Source organism: Thermobia domestica, chromosome 4 (genome assembly GCF_964235325.1).
Source record: "Thermobia domestica chromosome 4, izTheDome1.hap1.1, whole genome shotgun sequence".
Taxonomy (NCBI): domain Eukaryota; kingdom Metazoa; phylum Arthropoda; class Insecta; order Zygentoma; family Lepismatidae; genus Thermobia; species Thermobia domestica.
Window position 1 is genome coordinate 25,244,356 of NC_137457.1, and position 15,512 is coordinate 25,259,867.

Genomic DNA, 15,512 nt, shown 5'->3' on the forward strand with positions numbered 1-15,512 from the left:
CTGCTAACTTACATAGTTATAAACAAAAACATCCTAGACCATATTGTATAGAACTAAACAGTAAGTTGTAAACTAAACACCTGCTAGGCTATAATGTATACTAACTCATTTAGTTGTAATTCAAACACCTGGTAGGTGATATTGTGTATTATAACTCGTAATGTTGTGAACTAAACACCTGCTAGGCTATAATGTAGACTAACTCATTTTGTTGTAATTGAAACATGTGGTAGGTGATAATGTATACTTAACTTGTAATATTGTAAGCTAAACATCTGCTAGGCTATACTGCATACTAACTCATTTTGTTGTAATTTAAACACGTGGTAGATGATAATGCGTACTATAACTCGTAATGTTGTAAGCTGAATACCTGCTGGGTTATAATGCAAACTAACTCATTTTGTTGTAATTCAAAACGTGGTAGGTGATAATGTGTGCTATAACTCGTAATGTTGTAAACTAAACATGTGTTTGGCTATATTGTATACTAACTCACTATATTGTAAACTAATATCTGGGAGATGATCATGTATACTAAGTCATATTGTTGTAAATTAAACCATTCCAGCCTATATTGTATACTAAATTGTAAACTAATAGACATTTTTATTGTAAACTAAAAACGTCTATTGTATATTAACTCGTAAGTTGTAAATACGTGCTATAGGTATAACGTATACTAATTATTATGTTGTAAACTACATATCTGATAAGTGAAATGCATGCTAACTCACATTGTTGTAAACTAGAACACGCTAGCGTATATTGTATACTAAGTAGTAAGTTATAAACTTAACACCTGCTAGGCTATAGTATATAGTAAGTACTATGTTGGAAACCAAACACCTGGTAAATAGCAATATATGCTAACTCACGTTGCTGTAAACTAAATACATGCTTGCCTACATTATATATTAACTAGCAATTTATAAATTAAACACCTTCTAGGTTATAATGTATTCTAAATACTATGTTCTAACTCAGACACTGGTGGGCGATAATACATACTAACTCGTAATGTTGTAAACAAACAAGTATATTGTATACTAACGCAGTAAGCTGTAAAATAAACATTTGATAGTCTATATTGTATACTAACTCACTATATTGTAAATACCTGGTAGGCTATCTTGTGTAGTAGCTGAAAATGCTGTCAACTAAACAACTGGTAGGGTATTATGTATACTAATTCACTATATTGTAAACTAAAACTTTAAAGTTTAATGTGTTTAATACAAGAAAATGGAAATAACTGCAAAAATTGTCCTAAATTTGATTTTGACACACAATCATCATCATACGTCTTGGAAATAAAATCAGAAAAACAAACACACTGCTGAACAAGACTGCATTCATTTAATATAAAAACACATTTACACGTGACGTTTCGATCTTCTACCCAAGATCCTCATCAGACGTACACTCCGTACAGACATACTCCGTACAGACATACTCCGTACAGACGTACACTCCGTACATAGAGTGTACGTCTGATGAGAATCTTGGCTAGAAGATCGAAACGTCACGCGTAAATGTGTTTTTATATTAAATGAGTGCAGTCTTGTTCAGCAGTGTGTTTATTTTTCTGATTTGATTTTGCATATCTTTTTTGCCTAAAACTGATCTTTAATTGCTATTTAGACAGTATTGATTACGTTTTTATTATAACCAATGAATTTATCTGGAAGTTTGGTTGGCATAACTGAAGAACCAGAAACATCTGCACACCATTACGTTTCACAGGCTCGTATAGCATGTCCAAATCTACAATTATGCCAAGTCTGACTCAGGTCAATTGAAATCGGTGTATACACAGTTTGTCTATTAAATTTCGCACTATAAGATAACCACTGGAACCACCAAGGGGTTATTGTATGTAGCGTTAGTACCGAGTGTGTTTTGCACTGTGTGGAGATTCACGAATTTGTTTTCCGAATTTTGTGAGTTATAGTGATTTCAATGAACTGTGTTTTCTTTGTTCGTCATGGTTAGTAAAAACAGCGACGGAGACCCGAGGCATGATTCCAATATTTTTGTGTGGCACCGTCGTTTTTGTGAGGGTCGGGAGAGGTCACGCACGACCTTAGGCTTGGTCATCCGGTAATCGTTGGAAGTGATGAAAATGTTGAAAAAGTGCGGGAAAGGCTGGCTGCAAGTCGTTGTTAGTCCCTTAGAATGATTGCGGAAGGCTTGAACAATGGTAAGGATAAAGTTCATTGGTCAGAAGATCGTGAATCAAGATCTAAGAAGAGGAAGAATTTCCTAGATTTGTACCCCACACTCTAACAATCATTGAAGTACCCACATTAAAAAAAAAAGATGACGTTTCAACCATTCGCTCTACTCACCTGAGCTGGCCTGAGCAGACTATTTCTTGTATTCAAAGGTCAAAATGATGCTGAAAGGAAAACATTTTGTCTCAATTTGAGAGATACAAAGGGCTGTGACGAAAGAACTCAACACTGTCGAACAAAAGGACTTCCAGAAATGAATCTAGGAACAATACAGCCGTGCAATTGCATGTGTACAAAAAAGGTCATAATACTGAAGATTATCATCTAATCAAGGTAATTTTCTTCTGCATTATTTTCTGATAATGCTAGTCTTAAATTTTAGTAGACAGACTGTGTATTTTTTTTTTTGTAATATTTGATTCAAAATATGGCCACTCATAACTCCTAAACCGTAAACAATATAATAATTCACACACTTTTATACCAGATTAAGGTCTACTACCATTTCAAGTTTGACCCTGATTAGGTGAGTTTCATTTAAGGTTTCTCGTTCCAAAAATATGACTCAAAATTTGACCACTCGTAAGTCGGGAGCAGAAAGCTTTCAACTCATTATATTTCATAAGATTATATACCAGATTAAGGTCTACTACCATTTCAAGTTTGACCCTGATGGGTTGAGTTTCATTTAAGGTTTGTCGTTCCAAAAATGTGACTCAAAATTTGACCACTCGTAAGTCGGGAGCAGAAAGCTTTCAACTCATTATATTTCATAAGATTATATACAAGAAAAGGTCTACCAGCATGCCAAGTTTGATCTGGATAGAAAGTGTTTAGTTGAACTCGTATGATATTAGTATCCTTGATTGCTCAGAAAAAAGTCATATGAAAATTGAAAAGTGTGCAGTTTATAGCTTAATAGAAGTAAATCGTTATTTGAATTTGCAGTAGATTGTGTTTAGTTATTACAAGATTCATTAAGTAATGAAGTTAGAGCCGAAATTTTAAGACTTATTTATGTAAATGAATTTGTACTAACGACCTTTGTGAGTGAGCGTAAGTTAGACTTAGAAATAGACCCGTTTGCGTGGGTCAGTGAAAACTAGACCCACAACCCACTGATAAACCACTCAACGTGAACCACGATCCATCTTCATCCACCCTGACCCACCACCCACCATGACTCACCACACATCAAAACCCATGATCCACGCCCTCCTCTCCGCTGACTAAACAGTTTACACTTATAATAAAACAAGGCTGTGAAATTATCACTAATCGGAGTTTGAATTTCTGCGGCCAATCGCTCAAGTACCGTTGTGTTATAATACCGGTGGATCTTACCTTTACGATATAAAATGGTAAAGTTTGTCATGGGCTATATTACGATGAATTTCAATTTAACTATCATACATAATTACTTCTTTCTTGAATTACAGTTACTTTTCAGTGGAAAATAGGATGCAATTTGAAAGTCTCAAATCAAAGTAAAGTAGGTCAAGAAGGTAAAGGAAAAAAATATCAATGTAAAATTCGGCTGGATCTCGAAAGCCAAGTAGTAAGTCCTATTGCTATTACTACAATTTCAAATATCAATATCCAAAAGTATCTAAAGTTCTTTTTTCACTAAGTAAGTAAATAGAAAGAAATGAGAAAGGAAGAAAAGTGGAGTCCTTGAAAGTAAAACGCAGACAAATTCACAATTGTTCAGAAAATGCTATCTGCAGTGCAATGAGCAGAGTGGGTTGGAGGGTCAGAGTGGATCATGGTGGGTTGGTAGGTCTGAGTGTGTCACGTCCTGTTGACCCACGACCCCCGGACCCATTCACAAATCTTGACCCACTTGATCTACGACCCACTGACCAATTCCATCACTGCAAAGGACTTCCATAACGAAACTTGCCATGTTGGATTTTGCCAAGGTAAAAACTGGTTGTCACTAGATTCGAATATTACCCGATATGTGACTAACTTTATACATGATTATCAGTATTACTATATGATTAAATAATGTGCGAATGATCAATGTATGATCCTGCGGTGTTCTTTGTTCTTATTTTTTAAAGCAAGTCAGAGAGGCAATGGAAATGGGCGTAAGAGAGGCCATGTCTTCATGAGGAAGAGATTTACAAACATGGAAAACCACTTTTGAATTCTGAAACTATTAAAGAACGAGAAAGTTTTTGTTAGTACATTCTTCAACTTAACACAATTAAAACCAGTTGAGAATGCTCCAAGAGCATTGACAGAACAAACTTAAAAAGAAATGCATATTGTCTAGGGCAAATTTATGTAATAAGAAAAGCGAAGCTATTCGTCTCTTATAACTAGAAGAAGAATAATTGGCATATGGGCAAGGGTAAAAGTGTGAGGGAACGCCAGTCCACGCTGTCCTTCCACATCGAAAAAACATGTATGGCGTCCCCCAGTTCCTGAAAATTTACAATGGGCAAAGATAGGCAGGGGGAACGGCGTGTCTTCATTTCCCTACCTACCGTTCCCCACCTTTTCAGATCCACTTTTAACCGTGCATATGGGAAGATGGAATGCCTAAATAGCCAACTGCTCGAGCATGGAACTGGATATTAAAACACTAAGATATTGAATGGAAAGATTCGAAGCAGAAAGGGAACAGGGATACTCAGTAGACCGTAAGTGACAACGGAAGACGATAGTGTTTCGATTATTGAAGCTAACGCAGCAAACCCGTTCGCTGCTGCACAAAACCTGGAAACAACTTTAGGTTTGGAATGCAGTGCAGAGGTATGTAACTGTACGCATATTATTTGCTCTTTTTTGCAGGTCAAACTAACAGATGCACATATACATACTCGCTTAGAGTTCGCGTAGGGCGCGGTGGCTCAGTGGTAGAGCGTTCACCTCTGGTGCTTGGGGTCCCGAGTTCAATCCCAGCTCCCGCCAAGTGAACTTTGTGGTGGACAAACACCGTGTGCGTGGGTTTTCTCGGGGTTCTCCCGTTTCCTCCCACTTTCTTCATTCCACCATTTCATTCATTACTCATTATCACAGTCTCTTTTAGCCTAACCGGCATAATCGTGGGACGTAAAACTCAAAGATTTCATTTTCGCTTAGAGTTCGCAAGGACGCAAATAAACAAGCCACAATACTTATGGAAGCGTGTAATCGGGAGCGATGAGAAAGTGTTTAGGTTATACGAGGGAGGAAACCTATTAAAACGTTCTACGTTCTGTTTTACAAAGACACATGCTCAAAATGAAAAAAAATTGACTAAATATCATCGCCCTATGACTTACGATTCTCGAGATTGGCTGCCTTAAATCTCCCGAAATCCCAACTTTTTTGGCCAATATCTGGGAAAGGGTCGCCAATTGGCCAGTGGTCAGCGGTTACTATTTGGTACCAAAATGTTTGATATTCTCTTAGGTATTGATCAACACTAATATGATGTCTCTATGACTTACGATTTCCGAGATATGGCTCCTTAAATTTCCCGAAATCGGAACATTTTTTGGTCAGTATCTCGGGAACGGTAAGAGTGACGCGAAAAATTCCATCACTTTCTCAGATAGTTTTGATGCTGTATCGAATGCTCTATAAACAATGGTGTCATATGCGACCTGATCTGACAACATATATAGAACAACATGTTTCTCACTATTAAGAGATTACTATAAATTGTACTAATACAATACTCACTTAATATGCTCACGCAACTGTATGTAGCATTTGGCCCGATGACAATAAATTAGAAACTTTTCTTCATCAGACGACGATAGGCCAAGAGCCTTCGTTAGTAACTGTATGGCGCTTTCGTAGTCTCTGGTTTTCATTTGAAGCTCTGCTCTTTCCAACTTCTTCTCAGTTCTTCATTATAATCCCGGCACAAAGTCATGATTTTGACAGATAATAATGTTTCTTGTTTATTAGTCTGTAAGTAAATAAGATTAGATTAATATTTTTAGTATTAAACTAGGAAATGCACCCACTCTCATCGAAAGTAGTCAATACTTTGTACTTTCCTCTGTACTATAATATTTAAATATACATGTGAACTACGGATATTAACCCATTCGGGCAGAGGTGGATTACTGAACGTAAATGTAACGTAACGAAAACCGCTCTCTGTAACAAAATTATTGGTTATTTAATGTAGGTAGGTACAAGATATAACACCAATTTTCGTTATGACGCCGTAATGTTATGGTATCGTAACCAATTGAAGGAACAAATCTGTTTCGGGTATTCCTTGTCACGCTTGTGGCGAGAAACTAGTACCACCACAATGAGATTCTTTCGTCTGCTGGTATCTAATGGAACGAATATGAGCAAAGCAGAAGCTATTTTGTTACAAATACGACACACCAGTAACACAGATGAACAGACAGGTTTGGTAAAGGTATTGTGTTCATCAGTTACAGATCTTATGAGATCTTTGGAGAGTTCCTCGGGCAGGGTATCAATTGTATTGTTCTTCAAAGAGTGACATTGAATTTCGTTCTTCTAGTGGTGAAGAGAACGAAATTTCACTTTCATATGTTGTTATTGCAAATCTAAAGTAGAGACAGGAAAAAATGATCGATTTCTGTGAATATCATAGGAGAAAGGCAATCACATACAAGGAAAAAGGCAGGTGGAAGGGTTAGCAGGATCAGGGGGAAGCAGAGTGAGACAAAACTAACAAGGGAAAGGGAAACATAGAAAAGGGTCTTTCATTTTTCATCTTGCTTTGTTTTCATAGCACTCTTCGCTGTCCACAACAAGAGTGGGATTAAATTATGTAAGAACAGTTCCATGAATGGTGGGCGCAAGAATATGAAAATCATATTATTATTATTATTATTAAAACAAAATTTTACGGTTCTATAGCCTACGAAATAGCTAGAAAATTGCGTGATGCATAGCCACGTCATTGGCTATCAGTCTGATTTATTTTTGGGGTATTTAAGCAGAGTTTGCTGATTCTTAATCCAGGCAGATCCCCAATTGGTTCACTGTATTGAGTAAAACTATATTATTATTATTATTATTATTATTATTATTATTATTATTATTATTATTATTATTATTATGTCTAGCGAGCGTAGCCTAGTGCTTGGCTTTCCACCTTCGCAAAAGGGAGATCCGAGGAGTGCAAAGCTTGTGGCGTGCTACCGTGACCGGTTTTACCAGCTTTTTTCGCAGTTCCACAAAGTGAATGTTGGGATGCTATCTTTAAGCATAAATCCAACCTGACAAAAACAAAGTAGAAATAGTCAATCATCTAAGAAAGGAACATTTAAAGACAAATTAGATAAATTAAGAGAAAGAAAGGTTAGCTTAAGTTGAGTTAGTTTGATTAAAATATTTGTAGATTCGTACCATAGTGCGCTAAACTGACTCCAAGACGAAGCGATCGAATTAAAGTTAACATCGAGTAATATTTTTGAATTACTACGAAATAATAAAAAATAAGAAGCGAAATTGGTAAATTTTCGTAACAAGTTCTCTTAGGAGTTTGTGTAAAAACGTTCTTATAAAAATGATTAGCAAAATAAATTACAATTGTTACTTACTAATGTTTTTGTTTTTTCAGAAGTGCAGTACAGTTAACTGTAGATTCTCTTAAATGCAAGCAGCTACTAAGTAGAAGTTGCAACGGAATTCAGAATTTCAAAATATCGAAGTTCACAGAAGTAAAGTATCATTGACGACTTACGTAATAAAGTTTCTGCTTAAGTTTTTTTCATCGCACACGTTTTGTTTATAATATCTAAATAAGTTTTATTTTTTCACGTGCATATTTTTCGTAACACAAAGTTTGTAGCATGCATATTAGATTTTCAGATAATTATTTTTGCATCAGTTATTTCTTTGAGAGCATTTTTTTATTTTTTGTAACAAAGTTTGTAGCAGGCAGATTAATTTTGAAAGAATTATTTTGTATCAGCTTTTTTGACAGCATGCACTTGTTTTGCGTAACAAACTTTGTAACAAGTTTCCATTAACAACATACACAGTTTGTCGAAATCCAATTTGTTTTCGTGTTTGTTTTATCTTGCATACATATTTTCTTTTGAATTTATTTTTGTTTACAATATACATGTAAGTTTGTGAGCATGCAGTTTTGTTAAAATCACTTATTTTTTTGTTTTGATTTGAAGTTTGTCATGTTTAAATAATTTTCAGCATGCAGTTTTGTTAACACCACTTAAAAATTTTTCTAGCATGCAACAGTTAAATGCTTGCGTCATATACTTTCATTACATGCAAATTAATTTCTAACATATAGTTTAGTAATACACTTTTTTCAATTTTTTTAGTATTATGTAATTTTCATCTAAAGTAATAGTGCCTTTATTATTACAGCATTCACGTGTTCCAACATCAAGTGATACTCAAGTGTGAAAACAACAGGTGTCAACGCAGCGGCGGTAATTGTTCACACAAATTTTTTTGTTAGTTTAGAAACTTGTTAGTAAACAGAAATAAAATATTTTGTTACTTATATAGATGAATAAATAAACAAACCACAAGTTTTTAATGTAATGAAAGCAAACATAACGAATAACTAAGAAGTTTAATTACACAAAAATGACATAATTATAAAGAGTTGAATTTTACAATTAACATAGTTTCATGAACGTGTGCAGAAATACAGAGACTTTCATTTAAAGAATAATTTACAAGTTCGCAAATGTTATTTGCTCTTAGAAGTTTACGTAGTAAAATGAACATAAAGAATTACAATGAAAAAAGTTTTCAAGTAATGAAACATTCATTCGAAGAATTGCAAGTTACACTTACACTTTTAAGCTTGTATTTTTAATTTGAAATTACATTTTTTGAATATAAAACTTGCCTTTTTAATTTTGAAAATTACATTTTCACTTTGCTTCTTACATTTTTAATTTACGTTTCTACATTTTTCGTTTTGAAATATTCATTTTCGTTTTTTAAACTTCGAATTTTAATTTTGAAAATTAAATTTTCATTTTACAACTTACATTTTAATTTTCGTTCTTGAAATGTTTTACAAATTGCATTCTCATTTCTACACTTGTATTTTTTGTTTTGAAAATTACATTTCTCATTTTGGCAAATGGCATTTTCTAATTTTGACAATTGCATTTTCATTTTGCTGCTTACATTTTTTAGTTTATGTTTCTGCATTATGTTTCTGAAAATTGCATTTTCATTTTTATATTTGTATTTTTTATCTTAAAATTATATTTTTTATTTGGCAAGTTGCACTTTTTTAATTTTGAAAATTACAATTTCATTTTCTTTTTACATTTTTGTATTTTACGTTTCTGTATTTTCTTTTTATAAAGTGCATTTTCGTTTTTAAACTTGTGTTTTTAATTTCGTATAATGTTAATTCATTAATTTATACGTATAACAATTTCAAGGTATCCTCACAAGTAAATTAGAAATATGAAAAGTTTTACTAATAGAAGACTCTTAATTTTATCAGTTAGAATATAATTGATTATTAAAGTGCTTAAGTAGAAAAAATTATTGGTGATAAAATATCGTTAACAGTTACTTAATGAAAAACTACCATTAAATTGAACAACATTTTACTAACAAATAAATCATGCGCTACAAAAATACTTACAATAAAACAGAATTTAAAAAATTGTATAAAAAATACAACACAAAAATATTTAATGTGTATATTACTTTGTTTGATAATCCATTTCTTCATGCTATTTTGTACAATATACTATGATAAACTAAGTAATGTTTTTTATTTTTTAATTATTTCGTTTGCTACGGAAGTTCTCTTTATTTGTTCTTTCGTGATGTTTATTTAATATTGGATTATTTTCTTTTGCAAATTCAGAGCACTATGTGTGAACGTAATAAAAATTAGTTCTTAAAAATAATTGTGTACTAATAAATAATTTGTTTTAAAGTAACTGCTTTTTTCTAGTCTTCCTTTTTTGTTATTTGGTATTGAGTTCTTTTAATCTATGCTATTTTTCTATACTATTCGTATTCTATAAATTTTATTGTTGTGTTAGGCTTTTGTTGGTTGCTATTTTCCTTTATCAATGATTTGTAACAATTAACTATTCGGATGTTATCTTTTGCTATTCTTTTGTTGAGTAAAACAGCATTAACTATCTATTACAATCTGCTTTTCTATACTATCTGGCTAAATTAAATATGCTTTTTTTCCTTACCTAACTTTACAACATTTCTTATTTAGATTAATTATCTATATTCTTTTAATCTCTGCTATTTGTCTATATTGCTTGTCTAATAAATTTCTGATGCTGTGGCTCACGAGATGTTCTAAACCTTTTTTCCTAACCTTTTATTTTCTTATTTGTTTGTTGCTAAATTATTTCATCTTTGTTATTTCTTATTTACTATGTTATTTTTATTAAATTGTATTTATATTTTCTAGTACTTTGTTATTTCTATTGATAATGTTATTTTGAAATGATTGTGATGTTTTTTATTCTTTTGGAATGTTCACATCATAGGTGATCTGCGGAGTATGCTTTAGCATACGAATAAATTAAAATAATACTATCAGTGAAAATTAAATGTGTAATTTTCGGAAACATTCGGAACAAGCTAAGTTCGGAAAGCTTGGAGAATGTAGTACGAAATAACCACGATGAGTTTTGCACCATATTAATTCCTAATTCATTTTCATTATAGGAGATTTTCGTTAATAAGTACTTTAATACAATTGGGTATGAGATTTCGAAGACTAAGTGCATCTGGGTACGAGATTACATTTTCCGAAAGTATAAATTGCACGCAACAAGTCGTTGCGTTTCACTATAGAAGGAGGACTCCTGCATTGAAGACGCTCCTGTTTATACGTTGGGTGTTACGATTTTAAAACATACATGAAGTAGATAAAAAATTACGAGACTGTCATTTAGTGCTATCGGAAACTGTGAGTGGATTTGCCGGAACATCATGTCTGTAAACTGAAAAAACTTACTGAGTTACAGTTATAGCGAACTATTCTAGGATTTGTCGATAAACATTTAATCGTATTTGCGATGAACAGTGTTAGTATACAATTGCTATTTTAGAAAGTATCGGGAATCTTCGGGAAACTTCGTGTGGAATTATTGGAATTGGATATAATTCTCGGAATTTATAATATCTGCGTCTATATAAGAGCGGGAAATTTGCGCGGCGGTCAGCACAGCAGAAGAATTTGTACGGTGAAGACGTCCCTGATTGTACTCTCCGTGTTGTGATCATTAATTTATTACGGGACATTGTGAATTGTTGTTGATAGAAAGTATTGGTGGATCTGCCGATAAATTTAAACAATGTCTTCGGTAAATTGAAAAATTAAGTTGCTGACTTAAAGCACGGAAACTTTAATTATATCATTAGTGCAAAACTGTGTAAATATTCTGAAAAGTTCTAAGGAAAACTAAAAAAACGTATTTTATTTAAACAGTGCTTAAAGAGTGAACAATGGAAGCGCGCCATGTTATTTCTACCATGTTGGCAGCCCAGTAAGCACGGGGTTATGATAACGCAGAGGAAATGTTTTTTTTTTCGTTGGAAGTGCTGACGCAATGCCATGCTACGGGTGTAAAGGTAAACACTATCATATGCAAAGTTACTGCAGGCGATATTCTTGCATTTTGGCTGTGTATTGAAGAGTAGCAAGTCTGCAAAAGATATTGTTGATTTGTATCGTGTGGGCTTCTTTCGTCAATACAATATGCTGGGAGCAGCGCGTGAAAAATTTATTGAATTTGTGTCTGAAGGGAAGACTACGGGCGTAACTGCTGATGATTCCGACGAGTTATTGGGTGTTCTTCCTGGGGCTAGTACGAGTTCTGCGCCAGAACATAGTACATGGTCGACATTGGAACCTACATTGTATGCTCTAGGCAAAGTGAATTACTTTCGCAATGTCAATAGTAGAACTAAGCACTATTCTTATTTTGGTTTGCGTGGAAAGGAAGTTACTGTTGAGCGTATGCGCACTACTGGAATCGAAGACCCACAAGCATATATTCGCTTAATGCTTGAATTTGTACAAGAGTATACGCTAAATGACGTCGATGATATGTATATCGGTATTACTATTGAAAGTTCTGCGTCCAAATTAAATAAACCTGTGTACATGACATGACATCCTAAAAGGAACTGAGCCCCGATATATTGTTCTATACCGTCAAAAATGTCTTAAATAGTAATGAACATTTTCTTTTTGGAAGAAGGTGGATTTTAAGACCCACATTGCTAATCCACGTAAGGGAAGGGGTCCAACCCTTGGATCGGCCAAGTATGAGGATTGTTTCTCATTTGGAAAAGTGTACCATCCCGATGGAAAAATATCTATTGTCCTGTTAAGGCTATCATCCTCAGAAAGGCTATGGCTGATCAAAAATATGAACAAGTATACAAGTTGAAAAATCACTCTGAGCATTTATTGAAGTTGCCAAGGATTTGTGTGATGATGCTGATGTTACCATTGAGCATTAAAATGATTGTACTATTGGTGACTCAAAAAATTCCAAAACATACTGACCTCCGAATATAAAATTTTCATCTATGAAGAGAACAAAATGACTCGGGAGCATAATGAAATATATCCAGGAATTCATCTTTATATTGTAGAGAGAAGGGCATTATGAACTAGACACTAATATTAACACTCTTCTGGACAAAAAGGATGTTGTCGGTACTGCCTTCAAGGGTATAGTGAAGCACAGTATTACAAGTGTGAATATAAGTGCACTATGTGCGAGAAAATCATGTTTGTGATGACAGTATTAAACGCGAGTTTAATGATTATTCACGATTGTTTCCTTCGCATGAGTGTTTTGCCAATCATAAAAACGTAATTGCATCCGGCAAGATAATGTGTGAATTAAAGAGAGTTTGTCCCGATTATGGTGATATGTTCGATACGCGAGACAGGAAGTCTGAACACAAATGTGATGAACATTTCTGCGAAACATGCTACATGCTTGTAGATGGTGATCATATTTGTTTTGTTCAAGCTTCCAAAGTTGAGCATGTCGACACATTTTTGTACATCGTCTTTGATGTAGAGACGATGTTATTACTCAAAAATAAACGGGGAGAACGAGAACATTGCGTGAATTTCGTGTACTGTATTAATATTTCCCGCAAATACAGACACAAATTTGGATGATCCATGCTACTCTGGAGATAAAATGGATACCGTAAGTTTGATTTCCAGGATATGGACGGATTTATTAGTCACGCGTTAATAAGTCGGCCAATGTTCAAGATCATAGTACTTTCTCATAATGGAAGTAACTATGACATGCAGTTCTGTGCAAGAAACTTAATAGAAAACAACCTTGTAGCAGATGTAATAATGACGTGCCAAAAATTGTAGAAATGAGACTCGGTAATAAAATCTATTTTCGTTACACATATTTGTATATGGAAATTAAACTGTCCCGGCTCCCGGAAACGTTAGGTGTGTCTGGCAATTTGCGAAAGGGATACTTCCCATATTTGTTCAATACATCCGAAAATCAAAAGTATGTAGGCAAAATTCCGTCTTTACAGTATTTTGACGCAGACAGTCTCAGCCCAAAAGAACGTGGATAGTTAATCGCCTGGCACCAAGAACGTGCTTCAAGCGGGGAGGAGTATGATCTCCAGTACCCTTTTGAACTTAATCGAGGAAAAAAACGAATGGTATCCAGTGTTTTATCTCCTCCCTACGATTGCAAGTTTGGCAGTACTAACTTACCGGTCCTTATATTTAGCAAATGAGGTCATTCCAATTATTCCTCTATATGGGTTTGATCACCGTGACCGGCAGAGTCTGAAAGCTTTGTATTGGTTACTGTATTTGGAACGTACCAAAGGTAGTGGAATTGAACATTCAGGGAAAGGATTGAAAAGGCGTATTGATAAATATAGTCTATGGTTATGATAGTAAAACAAATACAGTTTACGATGTTTTTTCCACGGGTGTAAGCGTATTTTTACAACATTGTGCTATGTCAATCTCCATTTACCTCTAAGGATAGTACATCCCTACAAGACCGCTACGAAAAGACCATCATAAAACCATATTACCTCAAGAAACGAGGTGTTAATCTCGTTGAAAAGTGGGAATGTGATTGGAATCACATGGTGAATATTGACAAGAGTTTGCAAGAGTTAATAAAAACTCAATGTAACGATCTTGCTGATCACCTTGTACCCAAGGACGGTTTTCATGGTTTTCGGACCGAGTGTTTCAATGCTTTGTACGAATGTACTTCCGGTGAGTCCATTGCATATTATGACGTAACATCATTGTATCCATGGGTAATGGCACGTAAACCGATGCCCGTAGGTAAACCAGAAATATAAAAGGGACCCGACTTCCCAGATGTGGGAAGTATCAATGGGTTAGTAAAATGTACCATCTTGCCGCGAAAAGATCTATATTTTCCGGGGCTCTCATATACGTGTAACGGTCGACTTATGTTTGGCTTATGTTGCACGTGTATGGAGGAGGGTATCAATGATTGCACGCATTGCGACGCCGAGCGTACCTTAACAGACACGTATTGTACATCAGAACTAAGTAAAACGTTAAAGGCCGGATATAAAATTCTACAAATTATTGAAGTATGGGAATTCGAACTGTTAGGCTGAGATAATCGTAATTCGCGTAATTTTTTCCGCTACTATGTGAATTCTTTCCTCCAAGTGAAGCAGGAATCTTCAGGGTTTCGTACCTCATGTCAAACCAAAGGAGACAAACCAAAATACATAGCAGACTATTATGCTCATGAAGACATAGAGTTAATGGAGGATAACATTGGATTGAACCTTGCTCTGAGGTATATTGTTAGAATATTAATAAACTAGCTTTATGGGAAATGGGGACAAGGAACGGAGTTGTATCATTCTGTAATTGTTGACACACCGCAAAAAATTGCGTTATCAATGGGCACCACAATACGAGGTGCAAAACGTATTGCCCGTCGGAAATAAACATCTTATTCTTACGTACCATAATACGGAAAATAAGAATAAACCTTGTAAATTCTCGAACGTTGTTCTTGCAGCGTTCATTACGTCGTGGGCGCGGTTAGAACTATATGACTTGATGACAAGTGGAGGGAGTGATAAGGTGTTGTATTGTGATACTGATAGCATCATGTTCGTACAACACCGTGATGAGAAATCTCCACTTACATTAGGGCCTTACTTCGGTGAACTAATCGACAAGGCAAAAGATGGGTGGGAAATAGACAAATTTTTAGAACTGAGGCCGAAAAAGTATGTGTATAGGTTAAAAGAAATTGAGACGGGAAAACTTGATTACGTGTATAA

At 34.5% G+C, this 15,512-nt stretch overlaps 1 protein-coding gene across 2 annotated transcripts in view; it reads right to left on the reverse strand.

The window, feature by feature from the left end:
- LOC145683779 (uncharacterized) overlaps positions 1-15,512 on the reverse strand; it is a 118,118-nt gene that overhangs the window by 36,065 nt on the left and 66,541 nt on the right. For both annotated transcript variants that reach the window (XM_081755359.1, XM_081755358.1), the window contains one exon: positions 5,916-6,147. In XM_081755359.1, coding sequence (XP_081611485.1) covers positions 5,916-6,049 — 134 coding nt within the window. In that variant the 5' untranslated portion in view covers positions 6,050-6,147. The remainder of the gene's footprint in view (positions 1-5,915; positions 6,148-15,512) is intronic.